At 39.7% G+C, this 15,970-nt stretch overlaps 1 protein-coding gene across 2 annotated transcripts; it reads left to right on the top strand.

The window, feature by feature from the left end:
* The first annotated feature begins 1,427 nt into the window (after nt 1-1,427).
* LOC124253040 lies at nt 1,428-14,641 on the top strand. 2 transcript variants are annotated; one of them, XM_046686757.1, is made up of 8 exons: nt 1,428-1,441; nt 7,281-7,549; nt 8,825-8,871; nt 9,110-9,136; nt 12,472-12,658; nt 13,363-13,409; nt 13,806-14,008; nt 14,203-14,641. In XM_046686757.1, the coding sequence occupies exons 2-7, from the start codon at nt 7,285-7,287 to the stop codon at nt 13,968-13,970; spliced, it is 738 nt and encodes a 245-aa protein (XP_046542713.1). In that variant the 5' UTR covers nt 1,428-1,441; nt 7,281-7,284; the 3' UTR covers nt 13,971-14,008; nt 14,203-14,641. The 2 variants fall into 2 exon arrangements, with proteins under 2 accessions (XP_046542713.1, XP_046542712.1); XM_046686756.1 differs by having other exon boundaries at nt 14,602-14,641.
* The last annotated feature ends 1,329 nt before the right edge of the window (nt 14,642-15,970 follow it).

Raw genomic sequence — 15,970 nt, forward strand, 5'->3', positions numbered from 1 at the left:
CGCACATCATATATTCGCCTCCTTGCCTGATCTTATCTGTGTATTCCATAGACAATACATGCATATAGGTCATGGTGTGACGCACATCATATATTCGCCTCCTTGCCTAATCTTATCTGTGTATTCCATAGACAATACATGCATATAGGTCATGGTGTGACGCACATCATATATTCGCCTCCTTGCCTAGTCTTATCTGTGCATATAGGTCATGACGCACATCATATATTTGCCTCCTTGCGCTGATATATATGTCATGGTGTGACGCACATCATATATGCCTAATCTTATCTGTGTATTCCATAGACAATACATGCATATAGGTCATGGTGTGACGCACATCATATATTCCTCCTTGCCTGATCTTATCTTGTATTCCATAGACAATACATGCATATCATGGTGTGACGCACATCATATATTCGTTGCCTTGCCTGATCTTAGATTCAATACATACATATATATATGTCATGGTGTGACGCACATCATATATTCGCCGCCTTGCCTAATCTTATCTGTAGACAATATTCCATAGACAATACATGCATATAGGTCATGGTGTGACGCACATCATATATTCGCCTCCTTGCCTAATCTTATCTGTGTATTCCATAGACAATACATGCATATAGGTCATGGTGTGACGCACATCATATATTCGCCGCCTTGCCTAATCTTATCTGTGTATTCCATAGACAATACATGCATATAGGTCATGGTGTGACGCACATCATATATTCGTCGCCTTGCCTAATCTTATCTGTGTATTCCGTAGACAATACATGCATATAGGTCATGGTGTGACGCACATCATATATTCGCCTCCTTGCCTAATCTTATCTGTGTTTAAATTGTTGTACATAAACTGAAACTTTACTAAAATATGTGACAGGACATGTTCTTCTAGATAACAGTTGGGATTGGCTGACGTCAAGTCTCAGCCAGTCAGCATTATTGTGACGGTACGAAGTTACATTTATGCAATAAAGGTTCGAATATTAAATACCAGCGTGGTTGAATACGCTGAATAATTACCTATCCCAATGTCTCTTTATAAGGAGTGATTGGGTGGTCGAATGGGTGCCCGAGTGGGCGGGTGAGTGAGTGTGTGAGTGAGTGAGTGAGTGTGTGGGTGGGTGAGTGAATGAATGTGTGAGTGAGTGAGCGCTGGGTGGGTATTTTTGTGAGAGTGAGTGAGTGAGTAAGGTTTTATGCCACCTTGATATTGTTGCGATACTGACACTTGTGCCAATTACATTCCTCATAAACAGAGATTTAACAATAAAATCGAAACGAAACATGTGCCCTGTATCAAGAATTCGAACCAGCGTTAGATGGTCAGGTGAGCTTCCAGAAGCCTATCCTGTTTCTTATCATAGTATAAATAGGGGGAGCGAGTGACTGAAGGTAGAGTAGTCTTCCCAGCAGTGAAACACGACAGGTATTGGGCTTCTTACTCTCCTACTGTGTAAAATCTAAACTGTTTTTTTCTTTCTCATTATAATGTATTGTTTGGTGAAACCAATATCCAGTTGCCCTGTAATATGAAATTATTCTTGATATTTTTTGGGTTAACGCAAATTTACAATAGTACTATATATTGTGGATTTTTGGAGCACCGTTTTCAGGTAAGGCGCACTGATTTTTCACACTTCATAAGGAAAGCTGTGTAAAAGATACTTTGCCGTTCATTAAGTATAAACGTCTATTTGTCGTGCTAGACAAGAACTAAAATTGCCTAGATCGTGATATCGTCTTCGAGTTGGATTCTTGCAGTCCGATGAGATGCATTCAGGTACCTCAGACTTCTTTCTTATCAAAAGGATTATTTAATTTCAAATGTTTATTGCATGAAAGGTCATAGGCCGGTAAAGGTGCAAAGGACACAATATACATGATATTTTTTTAAATACATAGCATTTCATTTCAGTCCGTTTCTGCCCTTGAAGGAACATTTGAAGGAATATTACTTTAGATTTTAACATTTAGCCTTGTACACCCAACTCGAGCACGAGCAAAGTGGGTTGCGAATTGGTCTAATTGGTTAAATATATCCCCGCCTCAAGGCTAATTTATAATTTGCATAGCATGCATATTTAGTTCTAGATGCTAATATATTTGTCCATTCGTGAATGTGCATAGATCTTTCAGTCTGGTTTGAAGTTTTAAAGAAAACTATTTGTACATCCAACGTCTTGGTAGACCCAAGCATAACCAAGACCTGAACTAAACATGAGGTATGTCTAACATGTCTAACGTTTCCCAGTTCTGTATACCAACTGAATAAAAATTAACTGACATTACGTAAACATTACGCGGAAATCTAAGACACCATTTATCTATTTTGTTTAAACACAACTGCAGTTGCTGTTCAATAGTATGCATATTTTTACCACGACAAGAAATATTAAAATCATCCACAAAAAGTGATCCATCGATTGAATCATTTAAAACCTTGGATAAACTGTTGATCTTAATGCTAAATAAAGTGACAGACAAAATACTGCCTTGTGGGACACCCTGATCCTGATTGTAATGATCAGACAGGGTAGAACCCACGCGGACTTGAAATTGTCTGTCATTTAAAAAGTTAGCTATCAATTGAGGCCAACGGCCTCGCAATCTGAAGCAATGTAAATCTTTTAAAATGCCATATTTCCACGTCGTGTCATATGCTTTTTCAAGATAAAAAAAGATAGGCACAGCGTGTTGCTTATTAATTAGAGCGTTTTTAACAAATGATTCCATACGCACTAGGTGATCGACAGTACTTCTGTTTTTACGGAAACCACATTGTATATCTGTTATAAGGTTATTTGTTTCCAAGTACCAAACAAGTCGATTATTTATCATGCGTTCCATGGTTTTGCAAACACAGCTAGATAGTGAAATCGGTCGATAATTGGACGGATCCATATGATCACGTCCAGGTTTAGGTATTGGTACTACTATGGCGTCACGTCATGAGGAAGGAAATTTCCCTGACGTCCAAATATCATCAAAAATGTGTAAGAGCGTCTCTAAACATGATTCTGGTAAGTGCTTCAGGAGTTGATAATGCTCAAGAGCAGTATGGAGTTCATAAATAGAAAATGTTTCACTATAATCTTCCCCATTATCTGAATTGAAATTAATAGTTTTCCTTTCTTGTTGTTTTTGATATTGTTGGAATTTAGGCACATAATTAGAAGAGGAAGAGTGTTGAGTGAGAGTTTCACCAAGTTTATTCGCAATATCTATTTTATTGATAAGTAATTGATCTCCATGTTTAAGATGATGGACACTAGATTTGTTACCTTTACCTTTAATTTTCTGGACCATGTTCCATACCTTGGACATGGGCGTTCGACAATTTATTTTGGATACATAATTTTGCCAAGATTGGCATTTATTCTGTTTAAAGGTACGCCGCGCTTTAGAATTTAACATTTTAAATTTATTTAAATTATGCACCATAGGATGGCAACGGAAATAATGTTCTGCTTTTTTCCTTGCCTTGCTAGCTTGTTTGCACTCATCTTTGAACCATGGTTTTCGGATATGTGGAATTGCAGAGGACTGTGGTATACACTCATCAGCTATGGTATTCAGTTCATCAAAAACAGTTGATAGCATCAGGAACGTCAATAAAAAGTTCAGGTTTAAGTTTTGTAGCACACAGTGTTTCATATAAAGCCCAGTTAGCCTTTTTTAAAATTCCGCCTTGATGATGGAGGTACATCAGATGGGGTTACAGATTTTAGTATAGTAGGAAAATTGTCACTTCCACAGAGGTCATCGTGGGCTGACCATTCAAATTCATTTAGTAGTTCTGAATTTGTGACTGACAAGTCTAGAGCAGAATAGGTTCCTGTACCGGGGTGTAAATATGTGTTGGAACCATCATTATAAATACATAAATCATTATCTGAACAAAACTCCTCCAGTAATTTACCTTTAGCGTTTGTATTTGCACTACCCCAGAGTGGGTTGTGCCCATTTAAATCTCCCATAATAATACAGGGCTTCGAGAGTTGGTCACAAAGAGCTTGAAGATCAGTTTTGTGAAACGTTGAAGAAGGAGATATGTAGAGAGAACATAATGTAAACGCAACGTGCAAAGTTAGTCGCACTGCAACAGCCTGAAGATTAGTAGTAAGTGCAACAGGGATATGGATAACGTTCTGTTTGACTGGGATGGAAGATCCTCCAGTGGCCCTGTCACCCGGAGGTGAAAAACAATGATATGCCTTGTAATCACGCAGGTCAAAGGTGTCTGTCTGTTTTAAATATGTCTCCTGCAGACAGAAAGCTGATGGTGTTAAATCCTGGACTAAAAGCTGCAATTCATTGAAATTAGTTTTGAGTCCTCTGCAATTCCATTGTATACTATTATTCTGATAACCTATCTATTGGGGGGATTTATTGGGGATCTACCCCGCACTTTTTGATGGGCGACAAGCTGTGTGCCCTACAACGGACGTTTTCGGACACGTCCATATCCTCAAGAGATCCATATTTGTTGAATATTTGAATTTGGGGCTCTGCCACTGAGTTTTTTGAAGAATCTGGCTTTTTACTTTTGGGTTTAACGAGATCTTGTTGAGACTTTTGACATTTGAAGCACCTAAGAGGGTTTGGAATGTATGTCTCAACATTGAGGTTACAATAACCTGCCTTCGGTGATTTTGGAGCATTAGGTAAAGAAAAGGAAAACAGATATGTGTTGGTTTTAATGGTGGTATCATTTTTACGTGTTGAGAAACGTTTAACATATAGTACACCCTGATCCTCCATCTCGGAGACGATATCAAGTTCCGACATGTCAGCCTGCAATCGATTCCCTTGCTCGTGTTAAGTGTTTTGTGGGCCGTGACGGTAAACGGAATGCCAACAAAAGTGTCAGTGTTCAACAGGTTGGTGGACTGTTGTCTTTTGCTGCACTCAATCAACAGCGAACCAGAACGTAATCTTTTAATGTTCTTTACATCGCCGGCAATGCCTTGGATACCCTTAGACACAGCAAAAGGGTTTAACTTCAATGGTGTGTTATCTTTGGTGTCAATGACAACAAAACGGGGCCAGTAATCAATTTGTTTGGGCAATCTGAGGTCGTTGTCATCAGGATCATTTTTCAAGAGGACGTTTGCTTTTTTTTGTGGGGGTTTCATAAGCCATGGTTAGTGTTTAGACTTCATTATCCGAGCTCCCCACCCACCACGGAGTATCACAAGGACAATGCTAAAAACAAGCGGGTCTCCGACTTGCAGCACCAAGGATACTCGGATGATATACTCAAGCAGAAAAACTAAAAATTAATTTTTCCACCAGATTGGCCCATGAGCCACCGCCTTCTGACACCAGCATCTAGGCAAAATTTCACAATTTTGAAAATCCATATAACGTATAGTAAATACACAAAAACAAAAACATGTCAATATTGTTTCCAAATAGAACCAAGCCAAATAATAATAGAGCAATGAAATTTAGTGCTCAGGGCTCGGCATGACCAGCCGATTGATTGAACCGGGCCCATTCAACCACCCGTCTAGGTGAAGTAAGGTCCGAAGTGGTGTGTTTGACAAAGGAACACTGTTCCTGAAACCAGTGCCCTCAACCACCAGAATCCCGTCCTCCACCGACACAGGGGCGCAACCCACGGCAAACAGGTTGCTAAATTCGCCCTAAGGCCAGCAATGGGGTGCTGTGGACCAAATATGCCCCCGGGTATATACGGGGGCTTGAAGAGCGCTTAGCGTTACCCAACACCCACCACGAGGAGGTGGCTCTTCACGGGGTGTCATATATCTTATAGATGTACTATATATCTATTATAAAGTGTGTATATATATATATATATATCTATTATGAAGACACTTCACAGTGCCTGTACCGTGTCTGAGTGCTCGCGGGCCCCCTGGATTACTATAGTCACATTCTGTATCATACCTTTACCTTTGAAGTGTCTCTAGCCCTAGAATTCCGCATAAATATAGAGGCAGCATGTAGCAAAGCAAGTGAAAGTGTAGATACATAATTATCAATACTGATATTTATCAAGTCAGTGGCACAGATCAGTTCAGATCAGAATGCCATCTATCACAGAACGCTCGACCCCTGCATACCGTTCCAGACGTAAAATGTTTGTTCAGGGTGCACATATTGTGCAGGTAGTAAGTGCCATGAGTGCGACGTCGGTGTAGGTACTAACACCGTTATCAAGTAAGGGATAACGCTGTTAGTACCTACACCGAAACGTCCCACTCATTACAATAAAGAAGTTGACTATCAATAAAACTTGGTTTTCCTTTGTCTATACAATTTCTAAAAATGCCTCTCAAAGAAGTTTTTCATTGATAACATATTTGTGTAATTGGGGGGTAAAACATTTAGCCATACCCATGGGCACCAATTGTGCTCCCATCCTTTCGGATATGTTTCTTTATGCATATGAAACAAAATTTCTGCTTGGGTTGGCAAAATCAAACCAGGGTAATTATCTTAAGTAGTTTAACTTAAGATTTAGGTTTATGGATGAATTGATATCGTTCAATAATCATCAAATAGACAATTCCCTTCCACTGATTTACCCACCTGAACTTACCCACCTTAAATTAAGGTGACAAGACAGTGAGACTGCCTCAACCGTTTCATATTTAGATCTATACATACAGATTCAGAGAGACAAAACCTCTCCACAAGACTGTAGGACAGAGAGGGATGATTTCAACATCCCAATAGTCAACTTTCCCTTCATGTCGAGCAATAGCCCCAGCCTTTGGTGTTTACATTTCACAACCTTTGAGATACAATTGAGCATGTCCTTTTCACCAAGATTTCAAAGAGCGTCATATCATTCTTGCTCAGAAGTTGTTTGACCGAGGTTACAATATTCAAGGCAATAGTAATGTTTTCAAAAAAAAACTATGTGGAGGACATTTCGAAATTTGCTACCAAAATGATGTCCGATGCAATTCCCTATTTTGATTTGTACCTTACGTTCCCGAATTATTTCTGGTGAACAACGGACTTGACTTTCCATATGTATAAGACGGGTGCCACGGGTGGGGCAGGATACGCTTACCTTTTCGCGAACACCTGGTATCATCGCTATTTCAAAGTGATTTCATAAACACATGCTCTGTCATCGTATCACATGGTGACAATCATTGGCTTGTCTGGTCCAGACTCGATTTCAGACATCATGCAGCTGTAATACTGCTGAAGCATATGTATGCTTATGATATGGTCACAGCTGTACACTCGACTCTGCCTTTAACGAAATTCATTTTCTTCCTTAGTGCAATGAAGCTTCTACTTGTTGCTGTGGTAGCAGTGACGGCTGTCATGGCCGACGATCATCACCACGATCACCATCACGACTACACCGACTCCTATAAATTCGCTGACTACCTGAAGGATATAGAGCAAAGTCACGAATTCTTCAGTATGAACCCAACTGAAAAGCTCCTCTACAGTGAACTCATCATGGCTGCCGAGAAGGGCAGTGCCGATCTTACAGCCTTTATCAAAGCCCAGACCTTCGACAAGATTATTCGTCTCATTGATCGTATGTCTATATTTGTGTTCGTTTCCATTCTCATGGAGCTTTAGAACAGTTGGTATCCCTAACCAGTTCTTTCAGTCATTTGCGATACCTTGTATGGAGTACACCGATCCCTCCTTTGGATTGGAATTATGTACAAACTACACACACACACAAACGCACACACGCGCGCTTATTACACACATTCTCTCAGATGGACACACGTCACTTCTTACACACAGTCACTCAGATGGACACACGTGACTTCTTACACACAGTCTCTCAGATGGACACACGTCACTTCTTACACACAGTTCCTCAGGTGGACACACGTCACTTCTTACACACAGTCACTCAGATGGACACGTGTCACTTCTTACACAGTCTCTCAGGTGGACACGTGTCACTTCTTACACACAGTCTCTAGGATGGACACAAGTCACTTCTTACACACAGTCTCTCAGATGGACACAAGTCACTTCTTACACACAGTCACTCAGATGGACACGTGTCACTTCTTACACAGTCTCTCAGGTGGACAGAAGTCACTTCTTACACACATTCTCTCAGATGGACACGTGTCACTTCTTACATACATTCTCTCAGGTGGACACACGTCACTTCTTACACACAGTCTTTCAGATGGACACACGTCACTTCTTACACACAGTCTGTCAGATGGACACACGTCACTTCTTACGCACAGTCTCTCAGGTGTACACAATTTACTTCTTACACACACTCTCTCTCTCAGATGGACACACGTCACTTCTTACACACAGTCTCTCAGATGGACACAAGTCACTTCTTACACACACACTTTCACAAATGAACGTAAGTCTCTATTTACTCACTCCTACTCAAATGGGCACAAGTCACTAAATGCAGAGCCAAGACTCAGATCAAGAAATAGTCTGATAATACTGAAATGATAATCTGAACTTATGACGGTATCTATGTTTCATATACACACTGACATATACGATATAATGATTCTGGGGGACAAACCAGATCAATTATATCAATTTCATCTCGAAAAACGTTTATGGAAAAATAGAAATTAAGAAAGAAAGTGTATGTCTACAAGTGTATTAACACGTTATGAAACAAGATATTTTATCCCCCATATATAACCTTTGGGGCATAATATGTCATCATTAAAAAGCTTATATAAATCAATATATACTGGTATAGTATTCACAAATATTAAAGAATCTGACATCCTGGCAGGTATAACAACCCTTATCTTTATACTCGCTTCCAACATCCATGTGGCACATATGATTCCTATATCTTCAGATCTTGACAAGGACGACATTCCCCACTTTGAAGGTTACCTTGCCGCTGTAAGTATAGTGATGCTTATTAATCATATAAACTCGCATCAACTTAACAACTGCAAACGTGTGTATTTGACTGCACCTCCTCCTCCTCTTCTTCTTCCTCCTCCTCTTCCTCCTCCTACTACCACCATCACCAATCACCACCACCATTACTACTACTACAACTACTGCTACTACTACTACTACCCCTACTACCACTACTACTACTACCACCACTACTACTACTGTTCTTCTGTTTCAGCATCTGACGGGAGGAAGCATATTCGGGGTAAGTGTGAACCTTAGTCCTGTTTTCAATCAGTCATGAAAGGATAAATATACTGCAGTATGTGACAAAAAGCAGCAAAGCCTTTTCAAAAATCATAAGAAATCACGTCTGTACGATGCCTACTTTATCATGAGCAACCGTTCGTAAATCATTATCAAATAGTGATGATAACAGGTGTTCGCAATAGGATGAAGAACCCTGTCCAAGGGTCGATACTCTGTACAAACACATGGAAAGTGTATGATAATTGTTTATCCGAAAAAGAACATATGGTTTAAAATAGGGAATTGCATCCTTTTGTCACTGATACGCTGAGTTTGGATATTTACTCTGCATGTGTACTATAAAATTTTAGAAAACTGTATTTACCCTGTAACCCTTCTTGGCAAATGCATATGACAGCCTAGTTAAAGTTTGGCAGAAAGAACCTGCTTGATTTTTCCACAAATTCTGTGCCATGTAGACACCTGTAGTTGCTGGGACACTTGCTGGATATAACATATATAGCTGGGGAGGTTGAGTACTGGAACGCTGAAATCCTTCCCACTTTCAGACAATCTTGCAGATCGTATTCTGTCAGTCTTTATCGTTATGAACCGGTGCAGATCTGGGTTAAAATTAGTCTACAGTAACCCATGGTTGTCGTAAGAGGCAACAGACGGGATCGGGTGGTGTTACATGTCATCGTTTACCAATTGCGAAGGTCAATGCTCATGCTATTGATCACAGGATTATCAAGTCCAGATATCGCTGGAATATTGCTGAGTGCTGCGTTAAACAACAAACCAACCAATCATCTTTTTCTTCGTACATAGATCTGTATAGCGTTATGAGAAGGTGTTCTTGTTAATGTTAAGGTCACATTAATTAACTTTTTGTTATTATAGGTCACAAAAGTTTGAAGCACTGGGTGTGATTTGAACTCGCATCTTGAACTTGAGCTGTGTAATTTCACCTGTTAAGAGTAAGCTGGAGTAGCCTACCTTTGGTTGTTTGTTGCCTCCGGTCTTTTGGCGTTCTTGTGGAAAGTTCTGGAAGGATTGTAGTGAGATGTAGCTGCTGCTAGAGAATTCGAGGATTGTGTAATAGGTATATGTTGATTGGTTGTTGAGATGTTCGACACGACTTTGAGGACTGCTTTGGATTTACGCACATCTGTCTGATAACATTGACGTTTGAAGACCATTGACTGTCATTGATTGTCAGTTTCAACATTCTTCAATCAGTACATCGACAAGAGTAAAGACTCCGGTAACTATAGACATTTAGTTAATATTTCAGATATGTGACCCGATAGTATTGAATCAGCTATCTATACTATCATTCATTGTAACCTTGTTCATTCTTTATTCAATATATTATTGAATACTATAGACATGTCTGTATTTTATTTTGCTGGTTTAAAGGTGACTCACAAACCTTTTGTCACGGCAATTTCTAAACTGTAACAAATAGGGAAAACAGATGGTGTGGTCTCACTAATCTTCTATGTGTTCACAGGGTAAATCAGTGGAAGGTAATTAGCTGTTATTGATATCAGATCATCCCTATTCCTAATGCGTGTGTTAAACGTCTTACCCAACCCTTTTTTATACCCTTTTTATACCCCGGCATGTAAGCGGGGGGGGGGATATAGTCGTCGCCTCGTCCGTCTGTCCGTCCGTCCGTAATAATTTTTGTAACTCCAAGCCATTCGATATTTTTCAACAAAAAATTGTAAATATATCAAACAGAACCTACGGTGGTGCCTTTTGCTATTTACAGATTTTTGGCCTTTTTATTTTTCTCAGTTTCCGTGGAAACGTTTTGGACTCAGTCTTAAAGGGAGGGTTGGGCTTCGTTTCCGGAGCATAACTCAGAAACCGTTCAGTATTTTTCTGCAAAACTTGGTAGATATATCAAACAGAACCCAAAGTGGTGCCTTTTGCTACTTACAGATTTTTTGTGATTTAATATTTTCTGGGTTTCCATGGAAACGATTCGGACTTAGTCTCAAAAAGGAGGGGTGGGTTTCGTTTCCGGAGCACAGTTCGAAAACTTCTTAATATCTTTCAACAAAACTTGGCAGATATGTGAGGCAGAGCCCAAATTGGTGCCTTTTGCTCTTTACAGATTTTTGGCATTTGTATTCTTAGTCTCAAAAGGGAGGGGGTAGGTTTCGTTTAAGGAGCACAACTTGAAAACCGTTCAATATCTTTCAACTGTACTTGGGAGATATATGAGACAGATCTTGAAGTGATGCCTTTTGCTATTTACAGATTTATGTCATTTTTATTTTTCTCGGTTTCCATGGAAACGATTCGGACTTAGTCTTAAAGGGAGGGGTGGGCTTCGTTTCTGGAGCACAACTCAAAAACCGTTCAACATCTTTGAACAGAACTTGGCAGATGTTTTAAGGCAGATCTTCAAGTGGTGCCTTTTTCTATTTACAGATTTTTGGCAATTATTTTTTTCATGATTTCCATGGAAACGATTTGAATTTCAAAAAAAACTTTAAGTCACAGATGATTTGTCATTTCAAATATGTTGGGGCCGGGGGATATGTCAACTTCTGATGACTCTTGTTTACTTGTCCAATTCCGATTAGTATGTAGAGAGTGAGTAAGTGGGGTTAGCTTTACAACACTTTTAGCAATATTCCAGCAATATCGCCGTGGGTGACACCAGAAATGGGCTTCACACATTGCACCCATGAGTGCTATGCTACAAATTTTCCTGAATCCCCGAAGGTATAGAAGTAACTTTATACTTCACTACATTTTGAGACAAAAGCCCAATTGATCAAGGTCTTAAGTATATTCCTACCTATGTCATGTGGGATACAAAGTCAAATTTGAGCTAGGGGTGAATATTTTGTGTTTTTCAGAATCCATATGACATTATTCCACTTGGCTAACATACTTTCTGTAAATAATCAGTCCTTAATTAAATAAAGGACTGTGACTCATCTCTGAGACAGGGATGTGGTGGTTCATGTCTATGACAGAAATATATATCACGCTAAAAAAACGTATATCTAACAGCTATTCCTTTTTGATAGATAAACATAATCCGTAACTTAAAAGAAAGAAGTATCTAACAGTTAGAACTCGTTCAGTAATTCTTCGCATATTTCGTATGGTGGACTAGAGATTACTTTTATGTTCTTACTAAACGTTAGTGTGTTATAAGTACACACGTGGGACAGGGAGATGTGAGGAAACACGTTGCTATAACGGAAATACTTAACAAAGAGCGCCATTGTTCGTGGCGCATTTATAGATCTGGGCCCCGATCTGAAACAGACCCTTAACTAAAACGTGTAAAACCTACAGACGTGTGTTTTCTTTAATCAGAAGCGACAGAGTGGCTCCGACCTGTTCAACTTCCTGAACGAACTTCACCTTGCACACAAGATTGAGGACGATCTCTCTGACGCCGACATGCAGGTGTTCTTGGAGATCTTGTACGCTGCTGAACACAATACCCTCACCCAGTACATTGACCAGAAGGGCTACGCAGCTGTCCTGGACCTTATGTCACGTATGTATATAATCCACAACAACCGCGTACTGTGGACAGGAATATCATGTATCTCTATGTTCCTGTACAAACACCTTTTCATCCAGGAGCAAATGTTATGAAAGTTGCTGAACGTTCATTTGGTTTCAAACTGCTACCACTTTTTTATCAGAGAACTTAGTACAAGTGCCCAGCAGTATGCCAGGATATCAAGCCTTGTCTCTATTTCCATGAAGATTTCATCAGAGTTACAACATTCAAGATCTCAACAAAGCTTTCTCCCACAAAATACAGTCCATAAACACTCGCTCTTAATGAAGCTGGAACCGTACATTCGACTCTGCTTTGAGAAGTGATTTCAAATGACTATGGACGGGGTTGAGTTTAGAAAGGGTTTGGGTTTTTCCAGAGTATTGTCACCTCTTCACTTCTTCTCGCCAGAATCTCCAACCATCACTTAACTGAAGAGGGAAATCCAGAACCTCATCTCGTTGGTCTTCAATATAGTATTACCCGGAATGTCATACTCCTGCCTCTCCGTGTATTGCTTCCCGGGACATCCAACAGTTGCTCTCTCTACTGCACTATCTGAAACCTCCTCCCGTAGCTCTTTACTGTTGTGCTCACTGAAGCCTCCATCCATTAGTCAGTCCGGAACTGCTTCCCAACCAATGTGTGCATTGAAGGAGACTGTCATTGATTGTATTTCTTATTTCTTTTTGCAGAAATTGATGACGATGAAGTTCACGGCTTTGATCAGCTGATCATTAGGGTAATCCAAACTAACAAACTCACGATAGAGAATCCTAAAAATCGTACATCAGTTGTTACATTATCATAGACACTTTCCTTCCTTCCTTCAATTCAGTCAGCCAGATTATTGTTTCCTAACACGTGAACACAAAATCATTCATTTCATGCCAAGTAGAACGTAAAAGTACCTGAGTGCAATCTTGAAAATTCCGCAAAGAAACTGTAGATTTACTGCAAAGGCGTAATCAAATAAAACTCTTACGGTTCATTTTGTCTGTTTCATTAGACTCCAAATACGCCCAAGGCACTGGAAGAAAAAGAAACATGAATTGGAAGAGAAAGAAAGTAGATTTGATGGGGCTGTGTATTTTCCAAAGTCTGCATCCATTTTAAGTTAATCTTTGCCGTATTCCAGCATCTGGAAATGGAGGCTAAGATGACGGAAACTACCGTCGGCACCATCGTTGTCACATCTCTTCCAGTCGTTGTCAGCACAGCTGCTCCAGTAGTTGTCAGCACAGCTGCTCCAGTAGTTGTCAGCACAGCTGCTCCAGTAGTTGTCAGCACAGTCATGGGGTGAACCAGACTGTAACATATACAGATCAACATTTTCCGATGGTAATAGTATTAAGGATATATCTGACAATTGACAGGTAATTACGGATTTTCCGTCCTAGAGATTTGGTTTCTTGTGACAGGAGCCTTTTCAAAATGACAAGGGAGTTATTCTGTGATTGGGAGTTACATGCTTCTGTCTGTCCTACCCACAGTAATTTTATTAGCAAGATTTTATTAGTGGTTTTCTGATTTAGGAAAACTTTCCACAAAACGATCAGAGCGCTACGGCTGTGGTAAACCTATAAAGACAGTTTCGAGCATCGTAACATGGTGATTGTTTTGTGGAACTAGCCCCGGCTCATTTCGACTATTGTTGAATAAACGTCGATTGTGACGTCACATGATATCACACTGCAGTAGGCTTTTGGAATAAAATTAACAAACTTACTGATAAAATGTTTAGGGTTCATATTCTGAGCAATATCCGTGCCTCTTTCATACTGGTGCAATGTCATTTAAATATGTGAACATTATATGGAGGATTAAACTATAATTGAAACTGGAAGGCCTTCTGCAGGAGTTGGTTGTTTGCAAGTATATTATCAATGAATGTTTATTCAAGTGTGTAATTCGTGTAACTATTTTCTTTGCAGATACACCATTGCCAGTTGTGAATAAAATGTGGGTAATGTCTGTATTGCTTTTACGTTTATCATTTCATCAGAAAAACACAGTCACAATACACAGTACATATATCTTAAGGTATAAAAGAGACAAGACATATCAAGTTGACCAGAGTGAAGTTGGATGGGTCCAAAAGTTTCGGTCCTGCTCCGACTGGGCACTAGTTATGAAACACAAGTGGTATATTTAAGTCTTGCATATATTTACCCATCAGCGAATTGGTCCTTGGGTTTGTGAAACGGGGCCTAAAAGTTGCTTGGATTGTGTAGTCAGCCTGGGTGGCACGTCTACCTATCGGGCCAAGGTTATTAAAGCGATAAAGCCCTTTTCACAACCATAAGATATCCTGCTAAAAGAAACGTATTGCACGGTTCTGGCTACATGTTCAGTCATTAGTGAATCACTATCAATTAGTGATGATGCCAGGTGATCGCGTGGCATCCTGTTGGCGATCAATAGCCCATTTTTACATTGTATTGTCTAAAATAGTGTTGTACTTTTAAAAATATATGCTAGCTAGTTTTAACTCTTTTTATGATTCTCTAGTTATTTTACAGTCCGTCGATGACTGGTTATTTAACTGCTTGTATTTATTGGGTATGTACAACCTATCTCACTATAAATGAAATATTGCCGAGGTGACGTTAAATTTTAACTCACTCACTCGCGTGGCATCCTTCACAAAGACACATAAATCATTTGTTCACCAGATGGTACAAGTCACGTCGCTGATGCGCCAACTTATAAATATTACCATAAAACATGTTCATTGTTTGTGTTCGTAACAACACAGGAATGATCGTATTCCGTTGCCTGGTCATCACCCAATGTACACTAGAGGGATCTCAAACCTGAGTTTACTGAGTGAAGAGTGAAGGCTGGACCCCACGCCTCTATCGAGGCAAAACAGAAATACATGTATCCGACTGAGCAAACTGTTGTTCTTTCAGTTTTCGGGAATTCCTGATAGACCAATGGCAGTCTCCAGCATGCTAGCCAAATAAAGGAGATTTTTATTGTGAAGACATAGCCATTTGCATGTAGAAGTGGGAGTCTTTCTAAACGACCAAAAATGACTTGATTGTCTGGCAAAACCTTGGCAAAACTAGAGATTCCACTTCTCTTTAAGGAATCTGCTTTACTACCGCCTGAAAGGTCGGTTATGGTCCATATTTATCTAATCAAATGTGGCAACTTCGTGAGGGTGTAGAAAAGTGTGTTGTCACTGTGGCTTTTAATTTTTTTCTCCACTATCAGGAACAACATTTCGTTTTAAAGAGCAGGTCATCCATACATCATTGATACATAAAAGCGACCCTCAATGTGGTCAAAGAAATG

This window comes from Haliotis rubra, unplaced genomic scaffold, assembly GCF_003918875.1.
Source record: "Haliotis rubra isolate DU_JTF1 unplaced genomic scaffold, ASM391887v1 Scf53, whole genome shotgun sequence".
NCBI classification, from domain to species: domain Eukaryota; kingdom Metazoa; phylum Mollusca; class Gastropoda; order Lepetellida; family Haliotidae; genus Haliotis; species Haliotis rubra.

What these genes read in the sequence shown, in the direction of transcription:
- LOC124253040 (XM_046686757.1), top strand. Translation starts at nt 7,285, where the DNA reads ATGAAGCTTCTACTTGTTGCTGTGGTAGCAGTGACGGCTGTCATGGCC. An exon ending in GATTATTCGTCTCATTGATC is followed by an intron (nt 7,550 to 8,824) that starts GTATGTCTATAT and finishes CTATATCTTCAG; the next exon opens with ATCTTGACAAGGACGACATT. An exon ending in TTGATCAGCTGATCATTAGG is followed by an intron (nt 13,410 to 13,805) that starts GTAATCCAAACT and finishes GCCGTATTCCAG; the next exon opens with CATCTGGAAATGGAGGCTAA.